Source organism: Episyrphus balteatus, chromosome 1 (assembly GCF_945859705.1).
Source record: "Episyrphus balteatus chromosome 1, idEpiBalt1.1, whole genome shotgun sequence".
NCBI classification, from domain to species: Eukaryota; Metazoa; Arthropoda; class Insecta; order Diptera; family Syrphidae; genus Episyrphus; species Episyrphus balteatus.
This window is the reverse complement of record NC_079134.1, coordinates 176,187,862-176,209,767: the sequence shown is the minus strand read 5'-3', so window position 1 is coordinate 176,209,767 and position 21,906 is coordinate 176,187,862. Positions and strand designations below refer to the sequence as shown.

Here is a 21,906-nt window from a genome sequence, read left to right as displayed (position 1 = left end):
TTGACGATTTAAAAGCTAAACGAACATTGTCTTTATTTCTTATGGGGGCATTAAAAATTCTATTTGAAAGACCTGGAATGTATAGAATACTTTTGTATGAAAACTGTGTAACATTTGTTACTAAATTAGTTTGAACCACGGGATTGAAATATTGATTCAATATTGTTCTTATTATTTTTAATGGAAAGGAGTTAGAAAGTAAAGTATTGGTAATTATTTTTATGTTTTTTTGACGAAAGACAATGTCACTGATATCCAATACTCTGTTAACAAAATTTTTTGCTGTGTTGATAATAACATGCTTCGGCTGTTTTGAATTAAAATTAATAAGACGACCTGAAGATGTTGGTTTTTTATACCAATCAAACACTAGTCTATTATTTTTTCTTTTCACTAATACATCAAGATAAGGAAGTTCTCCGTTATTTTCTAACTCAACAGTAAACTGAATTTTTGGATGAAAGGAATTTAAGGCAATTAGAGTTGAACTAACATGATTCGATTTGAGAATAATAAAAATGTCATCGACATATTTTGTAATTAGCTTTGGTTTATTTGGAATTTTATCAAATACGCTATCTAATAATGCTTCCATTACAATATCTGCTAATATTGGAGAAGCAGGACTTCCCATAGGAACTCCTTGTTTTTGTTGATAAAATATTTTATCATACTCCAAATAATTGTTGTCTATTACACAGAATCGCAAGATTTCTAAGAATTTTAATTTTGGAATTCTTGTATGATCTTTGATAATATTCCAACTTTTTTCAACCAATTCTAGAGCCAATTGAATAGGAATATTGGTGAATAATGAAACAACATCAAAAGAAACTAAAACATGGTCTTGTTCTAAAACAACTGGTGAGACTGTTGAAATGAACGATGATGCATTTTTTACGTTATATTTAGAGTTAACAGTAATGTTATTTAAAATTTTAACTAGGTATTTAGATAACTGATAACACGGAACATTCATAGAAGAACAAATTGGTCTTAGAGGCATGTTTTGTTTATGAATTTTAGGTAATCCATAGATTTTAGGACTATTAGCAGTATATGTCGTCATATTCTTCTTTTCATATTCATTAATGAAATTATTAGTGAACAAGTACTTAACTAGATTATTATTGCGACTTTGAACCTTATTTGTGGGGTCACTTCTCAAAATTGTATAAGTGTTCCTGTCAGCCATCATATCTTTCATTTTATCAACATAAGTTATTTTTTCTATTGCTACCGTAACATTGCCTTTGTCAGCTGGAACAATTAAAATTTCAGGGTGCCGTTTTAAGAAATTTCTTGTATCGCTAAATATTTTATTTAAATACTTATCAAATTGAGGAATTGATACATGCCGCATATAATTTTGTAAGATTTGCGTGAAACATGACCGTGCAGGTTCTTGTTCACTATGTTCCTTACTTTTTATTAGTTCCTCTCCATCGGCTATAATTTTAAATATTGGTAAGTTTTCTCTTTTAACCGGTAAGGCAAATTTAGGACCTAGTGACAAAAGCCATTTGATATCTTCTGGAAATTCTATAGTTCAAAAGATTCTCAAAAAAGAAAGCTTGAGCTATTAAAATCTAAAGTTAAACAAGAAATGAGAATCCATTTTCAAGAAAATTGGTTCGTTAATAAAACTCAGATAGAATTTCCAGAAGATATCAAATGGCTTTTGTCACTAGGTCCTAAATTTGCCTTACCGGTTAAAAGAGAAAACTTACCAATATTTAAAATTATAGCCGATGGAGAGGAACTAATAAAAAGTAAGGAACATAGTGAACAAGAACCTGCACGGTCATGTTTCACGCAAATCTTACAAAATTATATGCGGCATGTATCAATTCCTCAATTTGATAAGTATTTAAATAAAATATTTAGCGATACAAGAAATTTCTTAAAACGGCACCCTGAAATTTTAATTGTTCCAGCTGACAAAGGCAATGTTACGGTAGCAATAGAAAAAATAACTTATGTTGATAAAATGAAAGATATGATGGCTGACAGGAACACTTATACAATTTTGAGAAGTGACCCCACAAATAAGGTTCAAAGTCGCAATAATAATCTAGTTAAGTACTTGTTCACTAATAATTTCATTAATGAATATGAAAAGAAGAATATGACGACATATACTGCTAATAGTCCTAAAATCTATGGATTACCTAAAATTCATAAACAAAACATGCCTCTAAGACCAATTTGTTCTTCTATGAATGTTCCGTGTTATCAGTTATCTAAATACCTAGTTAAAATTTTAAATAACATTACTGTTAACTCTAAATATAACGTAAAAAATGCATCATCGTTCATTTCAACAGTCTCACCAGTTGTTTTAGAACAAGACCATGTTTTAGTTTCTTTTGATGTTGTTTCATTATTCACCAATATTCCTATTCAATTGGCTCTAGAATTGGTTGAAAAAAGTTGGAATATTATCAAAGATCATACAAGAATTCCAAAATTAAAATTCTTAGAAATCTTGCGATTCTGTGTAATAGACAACAATTATTTGGAGTATGATAAAATATTTTATCAACAAAAACAAGGAGTTCCTATGGGAAGTCCTGCTTCTCCAATATTAGCAGATATTGTAATGGAAGCATTATTAGATAGCGTATTTGATAAAATTCCAAATAAACCAAAGCTAATTACAAAATATGTCGATGACATTTTTATTATTCTCAAATCGAATCATGTTAGTTCAACTCTAATTGCCTTAAATTCCTTTCATCCAAAAATTCAGTTTACTGTTGAGTTAGAAAATAACGGAGAACTTCCTTATCTTGATGTATTAGTGAAAAAAAAAAAAAAAAAAAAGAAAAAATAATAGACTAGTGTTTGATTGGTATAAAAAACCAACATCTTCAGGTCGTCTTATTAATTTTAATTCAAAACAGCCGAAGCATGTTATTATCAACACAGCAAAAAATTTTGTTAACAGAGTATTGGATATCAGTGACATTGTCTTTCGTCAAAAAAACATAAAAATAATTACCAATACTTTACTTTCTAACTCCTTTCCATTAAAAATAATAAGAACAATATTGAATCAATATTTCAATCCCGTGGTTCAAACTAATTTAGTAACAAATGTTACACAGTTTTCATACAAAAGTATTCTATACATTCCAGGTCTTTCAAATAGAATTTTTAATGCCCCCATAAGAAATAAAGACAATGTTCGTTTAGCTTTTAAATCGTCAAATATCTTAAGAAGTTCATTGTTTTCAAATTTAAAAGGTGAATTTTTGAAAAGTGAAAGATCAAATATTGTCTATAAGATAAAATGCTTAGGTGACGGAATAAACCATTGTCCTTCCGTTTATGTAGGAACTTCTATGCAAAAGCTAAAAAATCGTTTAGCTGGTCACAGATCAGACATAAATAGCGGACATTCACAAAAAACAGCATTAGCTTTACATTGTATAGATGAAGGACATAGGCCAGACTTTAACAATGTTGACATTTTACAGACAGAAAAACACTATAGTAAACGTATGTTATTGGAAATGTTGCATATTTTAAATACTAATAATACAGTTAATAGGCGATCAGATTGCGAAGGACTAAGCAGTATATATAGCCAGTTTGTTCATAGAAATATTTTAGGCTAAATTTTATATTTGACCTGATTTCTGAAGATCGTTTTTGATTTTGAAAGTCAAATTTTGATTTTCTTATCAAATGTGAAATTTAGATTTCATTATTTTGAAATTCGATTAATTGAAACGTCTTTTTCAAGGCTTCAATTTTTGAATTTTGAAATATTTACAAAAATATAAAAGAGATACCAGAAAACTAACAACCACAAATTTTAAGAAACATCTTAAAATTTATTATTTTAAAATATTGTAAGTATAGATTTTAATTTTAATTTGTTTAGTATTTTTAGAATTAAATTTTTTAGAGTCCTGAAGAAGGGTGTAATCACGCCCGAAACGTCGACGAAATATATTAAAATTACCAAGACAGACCTACAGCCCACTTAGGATCAAAATCGTGACAAATTTAGTTAAAAAAGTTTACATTAATACATTTTTAATACTTTTTAATACTCTTTATATATCAAAAATTAAAAAAAAAAAAAAACACTTTAAAACTAGAAACTTCATCTTTCGGCTTGTTTAAATATGAACATATGAAAAGGAACTTTTCTAGCGCACTTCGAATGGCTAACTCTGGTTTAAATTTTTTAAAAGTCACTATCAATCTTACAGGTTCATCCCGTATCCCGTTTATCTTAAAACTTTTTCTTTTTGACATTTACACACTTGACACTTGACATTTAATACATTCCAGTCTTTAAAATATTCATGCTAAAATAAACTCAACTTGTTTTCTTAGATTGATTGCATAAAGTTTAATAATTTAAAAATATTGTTTTTCCTCCCCCTCCCAGAAATCCAATGGAACATTTTTCGCTATTCTTTGCTTTTTTAACATTTAATTAAAATTCTCGAAAACACCTCCACAAAAAAATAGAAAAAGGAAGATAATTTAGTCGCACAGAGGGGAAATAAATTTTTTTAACATTATGTGTGCAATTTTCTAGTCAAGTTAAACTGAAACAAATTGAAGATTAAAATCTTCACACAAAAATGAAACGACTTTTACGTGCAAGAGACCAAGTGATACTAAAATGAAAATGAACCGAAATGGATATGTTCTACTCCGGTTCTATGTTATGAGAAAAGTTTTAAAGGATAAAAGAAAAACGAAAAAATAAAATAAAACATGAACGCAAATGTTTTCGTTTATTATTGTTTTTGTTGGCATCCCTAAACGGACGAACCACCTCGTTTTTAGGAAGCCAAAGTGTGGGTGGGATGTGTGGTCTATGGGTCTTCTACAATAAACACTAAACAATGCACATAGAGATAAACAATTTCAGAGTTCTCTCGGACACGTAGTGGATGTGTAACTTGAACAATACAATATCGTTATTATTCATCTGAATGTTTCTATTCTATGAGCAGCAAGTTGATATAAAAACAAATGTAACAAAAACAAAACGAAAAATAATAATATGCCAAAGGGAAAACATTATTTTGCAACAAACTATTTACATATTCAATCATAATAAATCATCCTTTAAATTATTCAATTTAATTTTGCGCTTAAGCGAATTAGAATGTTAAACATGTGTCCATCTACAACATCCCCACAGGATGATGAAAAATGTAAAGTAAAAGCCTATAAAAAAAACTCTTCTACAATAAAAAAAAAAACAGTATTCAAGAACTCTTTTTGGTATAGCGTCAGTCTTTAAAAATTCTTTGAATATGTTCAGACATCTTGAGAAAAATGTCGCCATCTCTTACGTAACCAACAAGTTGTAATGTGCTGTTTATAGGGCTTTTTACATTTATTTCATACTGGCATAGTTGGCAACCCAAAATAGTGATTAAAGGGCACCACTAATCTGAAGTTTACATAGAAATAAAATGCACGACTGGGTCGCACGAACTTGCTCTTGGAGTTAAAGTTGCTTACATTTTTAAGACTTTTTATATAGAAATTTGGAAAAAAAAATAAAATTCGTTTAAAAAAAAAAATAAAATAAAATCTGAAATTAAATTGCCCTCCAAAACAAGTATGCAGTTTTGATTGATATATTAACGTGCATTTTAAAAAAAAAATTTTCAAAATCGTTAGAGCCGTTTTTTAAAAAAACAATTTTTTATAAAAATTTTTTGGAAAAAAAGTTTTAAAATAAAATTGTAATGCCATTTTGTAGACATCACTAATCAACATCTAAAAACAAAATTTCAAAAAAATTCAATGTCCCGTTTTCGAAAATTTGATTTATCAAAAAATTTTTAAAAATCCAAAAATTATTTTTTTGGAAATTTAATTTTTGGTTTATATTTAAATTATATAAATGCTTCTTCACAAAAAGTTTCGTTGAAATCGAATAAGAAGTTTCGGAGATATTCGAATTTGAAAAAAAACGGTTCTATGGCAAATACCGTTAATAACGATTTTCGAAAAAAAAAATTTCCATTGAAATATAGACCTAAGCTTAAAACTAATATTTGAATTTTTTAAACAAAATCGTTGGAGCCGTTTTTGAGATATTTCAATTTTACTAAAATCGGTATATGACAAGTACCGTTAATTTTGGTCCAAAAAAATTAATTCCAAAAACGCCTCTGGAGAGTCGCCAAATAACGCTACATACCAAGTTTGACATTAATCGATCCATCCGTTTAGGCTGTAGCTCCTTATACAGACAGACAGACAGACAGACTGACAGACTGACAGACTGACAGACAGACAGACAGACAGACAGACTGACAGACTGACAGACTGACAGACTGACAGACTGACAGACTGACAGACTGACAGACTGACAGACTGACAGACTGACAGACTGACAGACTGACAGACTGACAGACTGACAGACTGACAGACTGACAGACTGACAGACTGACAGACTGACAGACTGACAGACTGACAGACTGACAGACTGACAGACTGACAGACTGACAGACTGACAGACTGACAGACTGACAGACTGACAGACTGACAGACTGACAGACTGACAGACTGACAGACTGACAGACTGACAGACTGACAGACTGACAGACTGACAGACTGACAGACTGACAGACTGACAGACTGACAGACTGACAGACTGACAGACTGACAGACTGACAGACTGACAGACTGACAGACTGACAGACTGACAGACTGACAGACTGACAGACTGACAGACTGACAGACTGACAGACTGACAGACTGACAGACTGACAGACTGACAGACTGACAGACTGACAGACTGACAGACTGACAGACTGACAGACTGACAGACTGACAGACTGACAGACTGACAGACTGACAGACTGACAGACTGACAGACTGACAGACTGACAGACTGACAGACTGACAGACTGACAGACTGACAGACTGACAGACTGACAGACTGACAGACTGACAGACTGACAGACTGACAGACTGACAGACTGACAGACTGACAGACTGACAGACTGACAGACTGACAGACTGACAGACTGACAGACTGACAGACTGACAGACTGACAGACTGACAGACTGACAGACTGACAGACTGACAGACTGACAGACTGACAGACTGACAGACTGACAGACTGACAGACTGACAGACTGACAGACTGACAGACTGACAGATTGAGAGACTGACAGACTGACAGACTGACAGACTGACAGACTGACAGACTGACAGACTGACAGACTGACAGACTGACAGACTGACAGACTGACAGACTGACAGACTGACAGACTGACAGACTGACAGACTGACAGACTGACAGACTGACAGACTGACAGACTGACAGACTGACAGACTGACAGACTGACAGACTGACAGACTGACAGACTGACAGACTGACAGACTGACAGACTGACAGACTGACAGACTGACAGACTGACAGACTGACAGACTGACAGACTGACAGACTGACAGACTGACAGACTGACAGACTGACAGACTGACAGACTGACAGACTGACAGACTGACAGACTGACTGATAGACAGACAGACAGACGGACTTCCGGGACCCACTTTTTTGGCATTGTCTACCATCGTAATGTCATGGAAAAATGTTATCTCAACTTTTTTTTTTTTACGAATGCATAACTTGATATATAGTACCTATATCGCAAGTAAATAAAATGCACGACTGGGTCGCACGAACTTGCTCTTAGATTTAAAGTTGCTTAAATTTTTAAGACTTTTTATATAGAAATTTGGAAAAAAAACAAAATTCGTTTTTGAAAAAAAATAAAATAAAATCTGAAATTAAATTGCCCTCCAAAAAAAGTATGCAGTTTTGATTGATATATTAACATGCATTTTTAGAAAAAAAATTTTCAAAATCGTTAGAGCCGTTTTTTTAAAAAACTAATTTTTTATAAATATTTTTGTATGCCATTTGGTAGAAATCGCAAACTCATGCTGAAGCAAGAAGCTATAGAGGCAACAAACATACGATGGTCAAACATTATAACTTGCCAAACGACCAAGCAGATCTGGCCTAGGCTAGATCCAAAACGTTCAAAAAATTTGTTGTCTCTAAGCAGATTGCATATCAGCTCTGTAATAGGTGTCTTAACAGGACACTGTCTCATAGGTAGACACGCCATAAGACTTGGCGTAATCTCTAACGACTTCTGTAGAAGTTGCCTTGATGAGGAAGAAGAAGAAACAATCCAACATCTTCTCTGCTCATGTCCTGCCCTTTCCAGTAGACGTAAAAAATACCTGGAAAAATATTTCTTAGAAGATACCAGTGAACTAATCAATACTGACATCTTCAACCTTCACCGCTTTATTAAAAGCTCCAACTGGTTTAATTAGTGAGGAATTTCCTCACAAAATCATGGTATCACAACGGACCAATAAATGGTCTAAGTGTGTCAGTTGTTTTCCTGACAGCCATTTCTACCTAACCTAACCTAACCTTGGTAGAAATCACTAATCAACATCTAAAAACAAAATTTCAAAAAAGTTCAATGTCCCGTTTTCGAAAATTTGATTTTTCAAAAAAAAATTTTCAAATTTTTTTTTTAAATCCAAAAATTATTTTTTTCAAAATTTTATTTTTGGCTTATATTTGAATTATATAAATGCTTCTTCACAAAAAGTTTCGTTGAAATCGAATAAGCAGTTTCGGAGATAATCGGATTTAAAAATGATTTTCAAAAAAAACTTTTTCTATTGAAAGATAGACTTTAGCTTAAAACTAACATTTGAATTTTTTAAACAAAATCGTTAGAGCCGTTTTCGAGATATTTCAATTTTACTAAAATCGGTATATGACAAGTACCGTTATTTTTGGTCCAAAAAAATTAATTCCAAAAACCCCTCTGGAGAGTCGCCAAATAACGCTACATACCAAGTTTGACATTAATCGGTCCATCCGTTTAGGCTGTAGCTCCTTATACAGACAGACAGACAGACTGACAGACTGACAGACTGACAGACAGACAGACAGACAGACGGACTTCCGGGACCCACTTTTTTGGCATTGTCTACCATCGTAATGTCATGGAAAAATGTTATCTCAACTTTTTTTTTTTGTACGAATGCATAACTTGATATATAGAACTTGATATATAGTTTTTTAAGTTCAGTGTATTTGTTTTCATCTTACGTTTTCTTGCACCACAACCACGAATGAATTTCATAAATTGCACGACTGGGTCGCACGAACTTGCTTCTCTGTCGACTTCTCACGAGTCGATTTAAACCGTACAATATGTCGCACGTCTAAAATCGACTAGGATTCCTTAATGAGGATTGTCGTTTGAGTTACCTTCCTTCAGCATCCATTCACACTAGTGTCATCACGCCGAAAAGCTTGGTCGCACGGCAAAAATCGACTCGTAAAAAGTCAGCATTAAAGTTCAAGTTGCTAAATTTGTTAAGACTTTTCTGCAAAAATTATAAAAAAAGATAAAAAAATTTTGTCCCTATAGCAGTTGGTTTGTAAAAAAGTTTTATCAAGTCCAAAACCTAAAAACCAGTAGATAATTTTAACTTTTAATTTTTAAGCCCATTCATATATTTCAAGCTTTAAAATGAAACAGTGGGACTGTAACACATTTTTTTTTAATTTTAAGCTTGGTACACAGATCGAAATAAATTTTAACTCCCATACCGAGCTAAAATTTATCGGAGCATCTTATCGATAAATTTGTATGGGAGCAAAAATTTAGCTCGGATCTGGGACCCAATTCCGCAATAGTGAGTTTTTCTGGTGAGTTTTTTCCTTCCTTGTTTCCAAAGCAATTTACACGTTTTTTCGTAAACACAGAGGAATTCACTCTTGCGGAATTGGGCTCCAGAGTGCCAGGTTTTAAAGAAGAAAATTTTCACATTTAAACCATATTATTTGGAGAGTTTTCACACACACTTTATTTTTCTTGATTGAAAAAATGTTTTTTATGTTTTATTTTGATAGAAAAAAGTTTTGCAATGATTTTTCTCATTTTGGTTTGATATTAAATTAATTTTTATTTTGACTTTGACAGAATTCTCGATGAATATTTTTTTTTGTTTTTTTTTTCCGATGTATTTCAAAGATACTTGAGGCATCAATCATGAAACGGTGACGATGGACTTAATCTCGGTTTCAATTTGAAATAAGTATCAGACATGAAAATTATCATCTTCTTTTTGCCATTCTTCATTAATATAACATCCTCATTTATTGGTATCGTTGCGATTGTATGCTTTTCATCTAAGGCCCAATCGAAACTTTGTTCAAGGCCGATTTTTCGAATCAAACTTATAGTATCTGCTTCAACGTCGACCGATGGATTATCATCCAAGACGCATTGTTGAAATAACTTTCCAATTGGATTACGATTTATAATTTCTTTCATTTTGGGTTTTATTTAATTTTTTTGAGAGTGACTTATTTTTTTGATTTAATTTATTTTCCCAAAAAAGTCTTGTAGTGCTCAGTATTGATATTGAATTTAATCCAATATGCAGATGGTAGTATCTGCGGCTGTGATATTTTTTCTTTTCGATTTATCAGCTTTTGTTGAAAAAAATTTGGATGCTTCTTTTTTTATACTAGTACATAATTATTATGTATTATTCTTGTAGACAGCTCTTAACAACTTAAACTCATTAAATTAATAAAGAATGTTAAACCTCTTTTTTGGCAATGATGTGGTTATGATTCATCCCTTGCTTTTGATTGATTTTTCTTAAATTGATATGTAAGAGAAATATCTCTATTAAATTGACAAAATTAATCTAAGCTTTCTAGATTGATTTTTATTTCTATCTAGGAAGTGTTTTGTTTATATTTTTCATTATTATTTATCAAATTTTATTTTATTTTTTGCACACCAAAAGTGTTAAAATACTATGCTAATCAATTATGTATTCAGAGAGGTTTTTATTTTCCCACAATTATTCATGAACGAATTTATATGCTAAACTTAGGTGGTTTTATATCTGAGGTATTTGGTGGAAACAAGATAACTCCAAAAATTTATATTTTCCATTCAAGCTACTCAAATGTTTATGAAAATAAGTTTAAAAGAACTTTTGGAACTATTGAAATAAATAATTGCATTCACCTATGATACCTGTACAGCTTTAATGGTTAAAGATTATAAAACTGACTGTGGTCCTAGGAAATTTAAATTTGAGAGATTTGTTCGCGAATTTGAAGTTATGAGTATTCTAACTTAAATATAATTAAAAGAAAAAAAAAAAAAACAAAGTACATTTTCGAATCGCCCATATTGACTACATAGTCCGTAAACCTTTTTTTGATATAGCCCAGTAGAATTAAACATTTCAAATGGAAAAAATTAGATCGTGCAATTTTTTTTCATAGGATGATAGAGGGGATTACTGGGAGCTTAAAACCAGTTTTTCGGGAAAATCGACCTTGTGCTTAAGCCGCCATCTTGGATTAAAGGTAAAACACGTTTTAGTGAATAACTCGGCCATTTTTGATTTTTGACAAAAATTATATATGTAAAACTTGTAGAAAATTTTATTTTCTATAACTTTTGTCTTAATAAATTTTTCTATATGACCTATATTTTTCGAGTTAATTTGAAAAAACTATACCCCTACTCAGCTCAAACTTTATACCCGCTTTGATTATAGATTTTAAGATCAACGCAATATGGGAGTGTTTTTATATGTTTTTGGGGATGATAAACCTAGCTGCAATGTAAGTTTTTGCAAATTCATGAAATTTTATAAACAAAAGGAACTATCTCAAAATCGGTAAGTGTCGTTTTAAACTAAAATAGTAAATATTATAATTGATGTTTAGCAAGACAAGCAAGTTTTTGAATTTTTCAAATCGGTTCATTAATGCCTGAGATAAGACCAATTGTTTATAATAAAAGCTTAAAAGAGAGTGAGTTATAAACAATTGGTCATATCTCAGGCATTAATGAACCGATTTGAAAAATTCAAAAACTTGCTTGTCTCGCTAAACATCAATTATAATATTTACTATTTTAGTTTAAAACAACACTTACCGATTTTGAGATAGTTCCTTTTGTTTATAAAATTTCATGAATTTGCAAAAACTAACATTGCAGCTAGGTTTATCATCCCCAAAAACATATAAAAACACTCCCATATTGCGTTGATCTTAAAATCTATAATCAAAACGGGTATAAAGTTTGAGCTGAGTAGGGGTATAGTTTTTTCAAATTAACTCGAAAAACATAGGTCATATAGAAAAATTTATTAAGACAAAAGTTATAGAAAATACAATTTTCTACAAGTTTTACATATATAATTTTTGTCAAAAATCAAAAATGGCCGAGTTATTCACTAAAACGTGTTTTACCTTTAATCCAAGATGGCGGCTTAAGCACAAGGTCGATTTTCCCGAAAAACTGGTTTTAAGCTCCCAGTAATCCCCTCTATCATCCTATGAAAAAAAATTGTACGATCTAATTATTTCCATTTCAGCTTAATTTTTTGTACATCCCGACTGGGCTAATATTATTTTGTAACAAATCACATACAAATTAACACTATCTATCACATATTCACTCAACTCGTCGAGGTCTCTTTCCATTTTGCAATATATTTACCCTTAATGTATTCATCCTTTTTTGGATAATTACTTTACCTACAAAAACGAATATTCTGTTACTTTTTTTGAGATATTCTTCTTTTATCACCCTCAATCAGGCACGTAACCGGAATTGAGTAACTAACATTCTTGGTTAATTTCCCAAAACATAAAAGGCAGGGAGGGCAGGTTACGAAATTCAACCCTCTTTGCTAACAATAATATGTTTTTTTTTCTTCGACCGGACTATTTGTATGTGTTTAAGATAATTTATTATTAACAAACAAACCAGAGCAAATGAATAAGATATTGGTTAGGGGAATATGAGAAAAAATTTGTTTATATTTGTGCTAGAGAAATATCAAGAAAAAAACTATTTTTGATAATGCTCTAAATACATATAAACAGAAAATATTCATACTTGATATTTTTTTCAGTAGGTACAAGCTTTTAATACTTTACAAATTGATATTTGTTAGAAGAAGATAAATGTTTTTAATTTTTAACATAAGCAAATAACAATACTTAAAGCTTGTTCGGGAATATCTAATTTTCTTTCAAGTAATATAATTTGAACTTAGGTCCAATTTATTAACACTCCATTAAATTTGAAGTCGCCATTTAAAAAGGCAAATTTTTTTAATTTGTATGCGATTTGACAGATTTCTTATTCTTAATGGAGATTTTAAATATAATGGAGAGTGAATAAATTGGGCCTAAGAGAATATCACATTTCAGCTTTATTAATGGAATGAATTTCAAAATAATTTAATGTCAAAAATCAAACCCTTTCCGAAGGTTCATTTAAACTTCTTTGAACTTGATATGGTAATTAATTATGTATCTATAAACCGATCACTGATACTACAGTACCTTAAATAAAATAGTTTTAGGACAACAGAATTGAATACGTTGCTTCTAGTTTTCCTAGTAGGTAGATGTAGAATTGTTTATTGAGAATGCAAGTTTGAGTTCTAGTTGTAGTATTATACGTTTTAATATGCAGCTATTAACTGTTTTGTACTTGTTGATTTCAAAGTAAAAAAGTTCATGTAAATGTTAAAAGGGTCAATTTTTTTTTTACCTTAATATCCATGATTTAAAAGTAAAATAAATGAATAAATACCGACATTTTATCTTGATTCCTTATACATAATTTAAATATTTACCTAATTGTTTCCAAAAAAAAAACATGTCAACATGCAATATGTGAACAATTTTTTTAACTTTATCTGATCCATCATTTAAAATTGAAATTGTCACTAGTTGCTTTATTTAATTACCTATAAAGGTGCATGAAGTACAGACTTTTTACAATCCATCAAAATGTGCACTTACAAAAGAGGATGCAAAAAGTTATTTTTGTAATAAAAAGACTTTCCAAGTTGTCATCGTAAATTTCAACACCCAACTGTTGAGTGTTGTGGGTAATAAATAAGATTCTATAGATTTAAAAGAACTCAGGGAAAAAAGAAAAATAAAAAGGTTTGTATACTGCATAGCAATTACGACTTCCGAGGAACACGCAACTACCTGGAAAACGCCACAACAAAAATGAGAGATTTTTGAAAGGATAACAAAAAAAAAATCTATTTAATGAAAACTTGTAGGTATTTTTTTTTCTCTGGATTGTTCTATAAAAATTGTCATATCACGTCCGCACCTATGTACATTATAAAAATGTAATTCTCAACTAGGATAACAATACTCACTTGTTGATGAGAAACTTTCAGCCATGTCGACGGTGGCGGTGGCGTTTGGTAATATACGAGTAGTTTAAGTCAAATTATCTCTAAACACCTTCACCTGGACCCATGTGTACATATGTATTTGTTTATTCGTTTGTTTGGATTATGCCCTATTCAGCTTTAAAGAAGTTGAAACTTTGTATTTATTCCATCGTAGATTCTCCGTGGAATTTCCATATTAACATTGCTTTTATGATTGTTTGACATGCGAAGGTATTGTTGGCTTCCCTTTGTTTCAAGCCATCAACTGTGTTGTTGGAGTTATTTTCCATAATGGGTCTGCAGCAAGTCGCCATATGCAGCTTTAATGTGTTGATTGTTGTTCATGATTTTTTTAAGGAGAATCTAAAATTGAATAAAAATATATATATTAAAGAATGGATTATAAATATGGTTATAAATCATATAGAACGGTTAGATAAATAAATGCTATGTTTAAATTACTCACAAATATTTATTTATAGATAAAATTAAAAAAGAATTAAATACATATACCTAGAAAGTTTCATCATTAAAAATCTGTTTTTTTTTTATTACTTTTTTAATTTATTTTAAAATTATTGCCATTTTATTATTTTCAATTTTACTGTTTGTGCGCTTATCAAAAATTATGGTTCTATACAATTTGATATCACTGATTTTATGATTCACTCATTTTTACAACTCTAATTTGCCTGAGTGTATAACTCGGTCATAGCGTGTAGGTAAGGTACTCCTTGTTCGCATGTTAAGTGCCTTAAAGATACAATCACAAAGAATGGTTTATTACATGGTTAGAAGTCCAAAAGGATTTCGTTTCATTTCCCTGTACACTTGGTGAATAGATGGTAGTACATATAGAGTGCGTTATTAAAATAAAGAGTTTCGCTTTTATATGTATTATGTATGTGTTTGTAGCAAATATGATGAACAAAAACGCATGCAATCAGTGAAAAAATTAAAAATTGTGAAACATATGCCTTTTTGAGTATTTCTGTTTTGTTATTTTATTTAAAGGAATCCTTTCTTAAAAAAAAAAAGAAATATTTTGCTATATCTCTATTACTACTTGCTTGTATTGCAAGCCAAATTTCAGTATGCTACGAAAATTTTAGTTTCTTAATAAAACAACTATTTAATACAAATTCAGTTAAAATGGGTGGTTATATGTACCTACCTATAAAAAAACTAATATAAAAAGTATTAAATTCTTCTTTTTTTTAATACAAGAAAACATATTAAATTTTAATCAAATTGTATTAAGAACCGCCATTTTAAGTAAGAAAACAAATCTTATAAACGGTTTGAGGGTTACCGTCACCTGAAAAAATGCCTTTAAAAAACAGAAATTGTAAATTTGTACCTACTTGAAGGAGCTTTATGTTTTTTCAAAGCAAAATGCATAAATTGCAGACGAAGTTTGATCGGCAATAAGAATTCAAACTGTAATATTTTTAATACCACTTTTATTGAAAAGCAATATAATAATTGTATTATAAAACATTCTTCATAATATTATTAAATTTTAATACATTTTGTATTAACTAAAAAATTTTAATATTTGTTATGTATTAAATTTTAATACATTTCTGGTGTAGACCTAAATGTACCTTACCCAAAAAGTATCAAAAAAATATTCCAGAATATTTAATCGTGTATGAATTCCATAGAAATCGTTTTTTAGGGCTTTTCAAGTTGCATCAGAAAACCTTATAAAAGTCCAGAATTAGCTGCTCAAAAAGCGAGTAGTTGAATGGTTTTAGCTCAAAACTATAATTTAATCACATTTAAAAAGGATACCTTGAAGAATGAAAGTACTTGTTGCAGCAAAAAGGAAACATATAATTTAAAAATAAGCAGTTCCCCCTTTTGTATCTATCATAAATTATGATTTTTTACATTATCGAAGTCGATACCCGTCTACATGATAAGTATAGGTAAATGAGACCAAAAATGAAAGTTTCTATATCTAAAAACTTAAAAACTAAGTAACATAAAAGAAAAACAATGTAGGTACAGCTATCTTTTAAGGCTATATGATCTTATAAGAGTTGGATTTTTTTAAAACTCTAAATTAGATGTATGTAAATAAAACGTGGGATATTAAACCAAGCAACTTTTATATTTCTAAAATTAGAATTTTTCGACATTTTCACTTTAATGCGTCATTTTACTTGTTATCGTACCATCTATTCATCTCAATCTGTTGTCTAGCAGTCTAAACTGTCAATGTGCGTTGCAAAAGTTTTCATTAGTTAGCATGAGTTTGTAAAACTTTGAAGCCGTTTTTCTTAAGACTACAATTTTGCAGATTCGTGGTTTTGGCTTTGCGACACGATATTTTACTTATAGTTTAGATACATTTGGGTGTATATATTTGTAAAAAAAACTCAGAGAAGGTAATCTGAAGAGGTATGACTTAAAAACTGAAAATAGGTATATTTCAGTTATGATGTCATGAAAGGTTATGAACACAAACTTAACAATGACATAAATTAAAATATTAATATAATTATAGCATTGTTTTCAAAAAGACAAATGGATTGACTATATTACACGGTGTTACAAAAATGAGGTTTTAAAATATACGCGGGCGGAGATCTATCAGGTTTTGTAGAGCTAGTCGCACTGAATACGAAACGGTATTTGAAAATCCCCTAACACCCCCAAAATCTGGAGTTACGGGCAAAAAACGGTTTTTTGGACCTTCGCCCATTGAAAAAATTCTAGCTTCGACAATTTTTTACCCATTTTCGATTTTTTTACAGTTTCTGATAGAAGATAAATATACCTTTTTAACAATGTATAAAACATGTAACTCGGTTAAACCACTTAGAATTTATAAGATGTCAAAGTTCAAAAATTCAATTTTTTTTGTCATTTGCCCAACTTCGGCATCAATTTAAAGTATATGTTTTCAAAACAACATGCTATTTAAAAAATATATTCTAAAACTATATCTATTTCCCAATTGATCGAGGTATTTTTTATGAAAATCACTTCAACATTGGCTTAGAAAAAAAAATTTTTCGATTTCAACCCAGATACAGAAATTGGAACTTTTAGGTATAGAACAAAAATGTTGTTTCGGCACGTAGTAGGATAAGTTGGGCGCCAGGATTTGATGAAGGGTTTTTGTAGAGGAGCTCAATACAAACATTTTTTTCTTTGGGAGGGGGGTCTATCTCCCCCCGTTTAGGTGGGAGGGGCATTTTTCTAAAAAAAAATTATCAAAATAAAAAAAAATTATTAAAAAACAACGGCAACACTTACAGTAATAAATGATACCATTTCCAAAAGGCAAAATTGTGCATTTGATTCTAATTTTTAAATCAATATAATATTACCAATAGTTTTTGAAATAATCGATTTCAAAGTTTAAAATAGGGGAAAAAATTTTTTTTAAAACTCATTTTATACTATTTTTGTCCAGACTGCGAATTTTAGTAAATAAATTACTTAGACAGAAAACTGCCTCAATTGATTCCTTATCGAACCGTGAAAACTATATGTTTCTATGTCTTCTAGTTTTTGGGAAAATTGAAAAATTATTTTATCAGATTTTTCTTTTTTCAAAATATTTTTTGTTTTTATTTTTTTTTATTTTTCAATTTTCTCAAAAACTAGAAGACATAGAAACATATAGTTTTCACGGTTCGATAAGGAATCAATTGAGGCAGTTTTCTGTGTGAGTAATTTATTTACTAAAATTCACAGTCTGGACAAAAATAGTATAAAATGAGTTTTAAAAAAAATTTTTTCCCCTATTTTAAACTTTGAAATCGATTATTTCAAAAACTATTGGTAATATTATATTGATTTAAAAATTAGAATCAAATGCACAATTTTGCCTTTTGGAAATGGTATCATTTATTACTGTAAGTGTTGCCGTTGTTTTTTAATAATTTTTTTTTATTTTGATAATTTTTTTTTAGAAAAATGCCCCTCCCACCTAAACGGGGGGAGATAGACCCCCCTTCCAAAGAAAAAAATGTTTGTATTGAGCTCCTCTACAAAAACCTTTTATCAAATCCTGGCGCCCAACTTATCCTACTACGTGCCGAAACAACATTTTTGTTCTATACCTAAAAGTTCCAATTTCTGTATCTGGGTTGAAATCGAAAAATTTTTTTTTCTAAGCCAATGTTGAAGTGATTTTCATAAAAAATACCTCGATCAATTGGGAAATATATATAGTTTTAGAATATATTTTTTAAATAGCATGTTGTTTTGAAAACATATACTTTAAATTGATGCCGAAGTTGGGCAAATGACAAAAAAAAATTGAAATTTTGAACTTCGACATCTTATAAATTCTAAGTGGTTTAACCGAGTTACATGTTTTATACATTGTTAAAAAGGTATATTTATCTTCTATCAGAAACTGTAAAAAAATCGAAAATGGGTAAAAAATTGTCGAAGCTAGATTTTTTTCAATGGGCGAAGGTCCAAAAAACCGTTTTTTGCCCGTAACTCCAGATTTTGGGGGTGTTAGGGGATTTTTAAATACCGTTTCGTATTCAGTGCGACTAGCTCTACAAAACCTGATAGGTCTCCGCCCGCGTATTTTTTGAGTGTTACACCGTGTTATTATTGTCAATTATTTGGACACTTTCGCTACATTAAATATGCATTGGTAGTGATTTGAGTACAATCAAGTTGAACCAACATTAGGATTGTATAAAATATTAGGTATGTATTTCTAAGGGTATTATGAAATGAAATTACCCTTAAATCAGTTTATTCAACAGCTTGTGGATCAAACCCATGCTCATACTAGGCGTCTCTTTTTCAGCATGAAATTTATTGCAAATAGGTTTAGGAATAATTTAAAAAACTAAAAAAAAAAAACTTTTACAAAAAAAAAGAGAAAACCGAATAAAAATCGATAGCTACATACATTTTAAAGCACTTGTTTGCATCGTTAAGAAAAACTGCTAAGGACTTTTTAATTAGATTCTTGTGTGCGAGAGCAATTCCTGTGTCTATGTAGTTACATCAAGTACAATTTGACGATGCAGAAAGCAATTAGTCGCATTCTGATGGTAACATTTCATTTATACTAATTAAAATCATCATGTTTCCCTTAATGGTCTTTAAATTTGTTTTCCTTTTTTTCCTCTCAGGTCAAACACTTGACAATGAAGTACATACTCACGCTTTTTCAAATAAAATTTAAAAATTTAAGTATAAAAAGTGGAATCATCATTCGAAAAACTATCAGTTAACATTGAAATCTCCAGTTATCAACATGTTTTTAAAGGTAAATAAAATCTTAAGATTGTATTTGTATTTTGTATTTATTTAATTTCAAAAACTATACCTATCTTGTTTATTTAGATTTCAACTATTGTCCTAATTTTGGGACTAGGACAAATAACAAATGCTTCATTCTTCGGGTTATTCCGTTCAGCAGAACCAACACGAAAACCAGACGTTGTTGTGAGTGAATCTCCAAAAGCAAAGACAGATAAAATTGCTTATCAAAATTATCTTCGCTCATTAGCAAGTACATATAACACTACTCCTCATCCTGCAGTACGTTATATGCCAGTTTATGCATATCAACCTCAGCCTCATTTGTATGCAAATTATATCCAGCCTCAGCAAAACTTAATATATCACACTGTAAATGCACCAAGGATACTCAAAACTGCCACAATTCCACTTCAGTACAACTATCAGCCAATTAAGACAAATGTTGATTTGCCAAGAAGTGTCAAACTAGAAAGACCAATTACAGTGCTTCCATTGTCATCTTACGATGACACATCTGTTAGTTCTCCAAGAGGAAATCAAGATTATAATAAATTAATTGAAGAATCTTCACCGACTCCTTCTTCTCCCCAAATAAATAATGATGTCTCGTCGAGAGTAAAAACACATGTCTTTGAAATTCCAGAACCTCAAATATCTGCAACTCTATATGATCTACCGGTTTCTGGAATTTCTCCTGACTTCCTTACCGGTGGTTATGTGACAAAAATGATGACTGTTAGTCCGACAGACAGCGGCAGCACATGGTCAGGACAAAAATTCGGTCATGCGTATGACAATACAGATGGAACAAAAGTTTCTGAAGAAGGGCAATTGGTTCAATATGGAGATGGTAAAGAGAATGTTTTAAAACGAGGACAATATCAGTATATTGATGCAAATGGGAAAGCAGTTTTAGTCAAATGGGTTGCAGATGACAATGGTTTTAGATTGGTAAACTAAAACTACCTTTAAGCATGATTTTGAATTTGAATAAGTTTTATTATTTTGAACTTGATCTACTTGGATGGAGTATTTGATTTCATTTAAACTGAAAAAGTGAATTGAGATAAGAATTTTGTATTTATATATATTAAGCAACTGAATAAATTATTGTGAAAAAATGAAAATGAAAAATTGAAAATAATTTCGACTCATTTCTTTTAGTTCAGTCAAGGAAGATAAAATAAATCCAACAAATCATTCAGTATGGATTTATTATTTTAAACGTTAAAGTTAAAAATCCACGAAACCAGGAATGGGAAAGTTAATATTTTGAAAACTAAGCGAATTGCACAAAATCACAACTAAAGCCCATTAAATTTCCAAAAATTCAAAAAAAATTCTAAAAAAAATTCTAAAAAACAATTTTCTCGGAGCAGTTCTGTGGAGATAAGGAGGGTGCAAATATCAAAAATTGGTATTGTGGTTTTATTATCAAATAAAGAATCAACAAAGTGCAAATCTAAGATACAGTCCGTAAAACTTGGATAACCTCATCCATAGTACTTTTAAAAATATGGATTTATTATTTTAAACGTTAAAGTTAAAAATCCACGAAACCAGGAATGGGAAAGTTAATATTTTGAAAACTAAGCGAATTGCACAAAATCACAACTAAAGCCCATTAAATTTCCAAAAATTCAAAAAAAATTCTAAAAAAAATTCTAAAAAACAATTTTCTCGGAGCAGTTCTGTGGAGATAAGGAGGGTGCAAATATCAAAAATTGGTATTGTGGTTTTATTATCAAATAAAGAATCAACAAAGTGCAAATCTAAGATACAGTCCGTAAAACTTGGATAACCTCATCCATAGTACTTTTAAAAATCATGTTTTTTGTGGCCTTAAAGAAATGGCTGCACCTACCAAAACGATATTAAAATGGACTTTAGAGTAATTCCAAGAATATGCAAAAGTCCAACAAATCATTTTTTCGAAGACACTGCCCTTATTCTCACAAAGTATTGGCAAAAACGTGGAAAGAAAGTCATTGACTAGGAAAAACTATTAAAACTATTTTGGCAACCCTGCTCCTACAGCTTTAAATGTAACGGTAAATGTGTGAGATTAACTTAGATGGAGAATTAATAAAGATAGAAAGCTGTATCTGAAGAAAAAGATGTCAGATGATCTATTCTGTTGAAATTTCTGGACTATTCTTTAAAATTTCGTATTTCTGATAAAATTCTAAGTTAATAATTTATTTGGTTAGCTATAAAAAATAATAAAAAAATTGTTTTCGTTTAAAAATTATCAAAAAACTTTCGTTTTAGCTAAAATAAATGGGGTAAGGCTATCGTGATGTTACAAAAAAAAAAACATTATTAAATTTCAAAAAGTTATAAGAAAACACCGTTAACTT

The 21,906-nt window shown here is 30.3% G+C and overlaps 2 protein-coding genes across 5 annotated transcripts in view; one reads left to right on the top strand and one right to left on the bottom strand.

Moving 5' to 3' along the window:
- The window catches only part of LOC129906355 (multiple C2 and transmembrane domain-containing protein), a 32,415-nt gene that overhangs the window by 7,967 nt on the left and 2,542 nt on the right, over window positions 1-21,906 (bottom strand). For 3 of the 4 annotated variants that reach the window (XM_055982090.1, XM_055982089.1, XM_055982091.1), the window contains exon 2: window positions 14,273-14,653. In XM_055982090.1, coding sequence (XP_055838065.1) covers window positions 14,273-14,297 — 25 coding nt within the window. In that variant the 5' untranslated portion in view covers window positions 14,298-14,653. Of the gene's footprint in view, window positions 1-9,143; window positions 9,593-14,272; window positions 14,654-21,906 lie in introns of those variants that run through there. The other variant, XM_055982088.1, reaches the window with a different exon arrangement.
- On the top strand, window positions 19,300-20,613 carry LOC129906362 (uncharacterized). Its single transcript, XM_055982103.1, has 2 exons — window positions 19,300-19,550; window positions 19,628-20,613. Exons 1-2 carry the CDS (start codon window positions 19,539-19,541, stop codon window positions 20,504-20,506), a joined length of 891 nt encoding a protein of 296 aa, XP_055838078.1. The 5' UTR covers window positions 19,300-19,538; the 3' UTR covers window positions 20,507-20,613.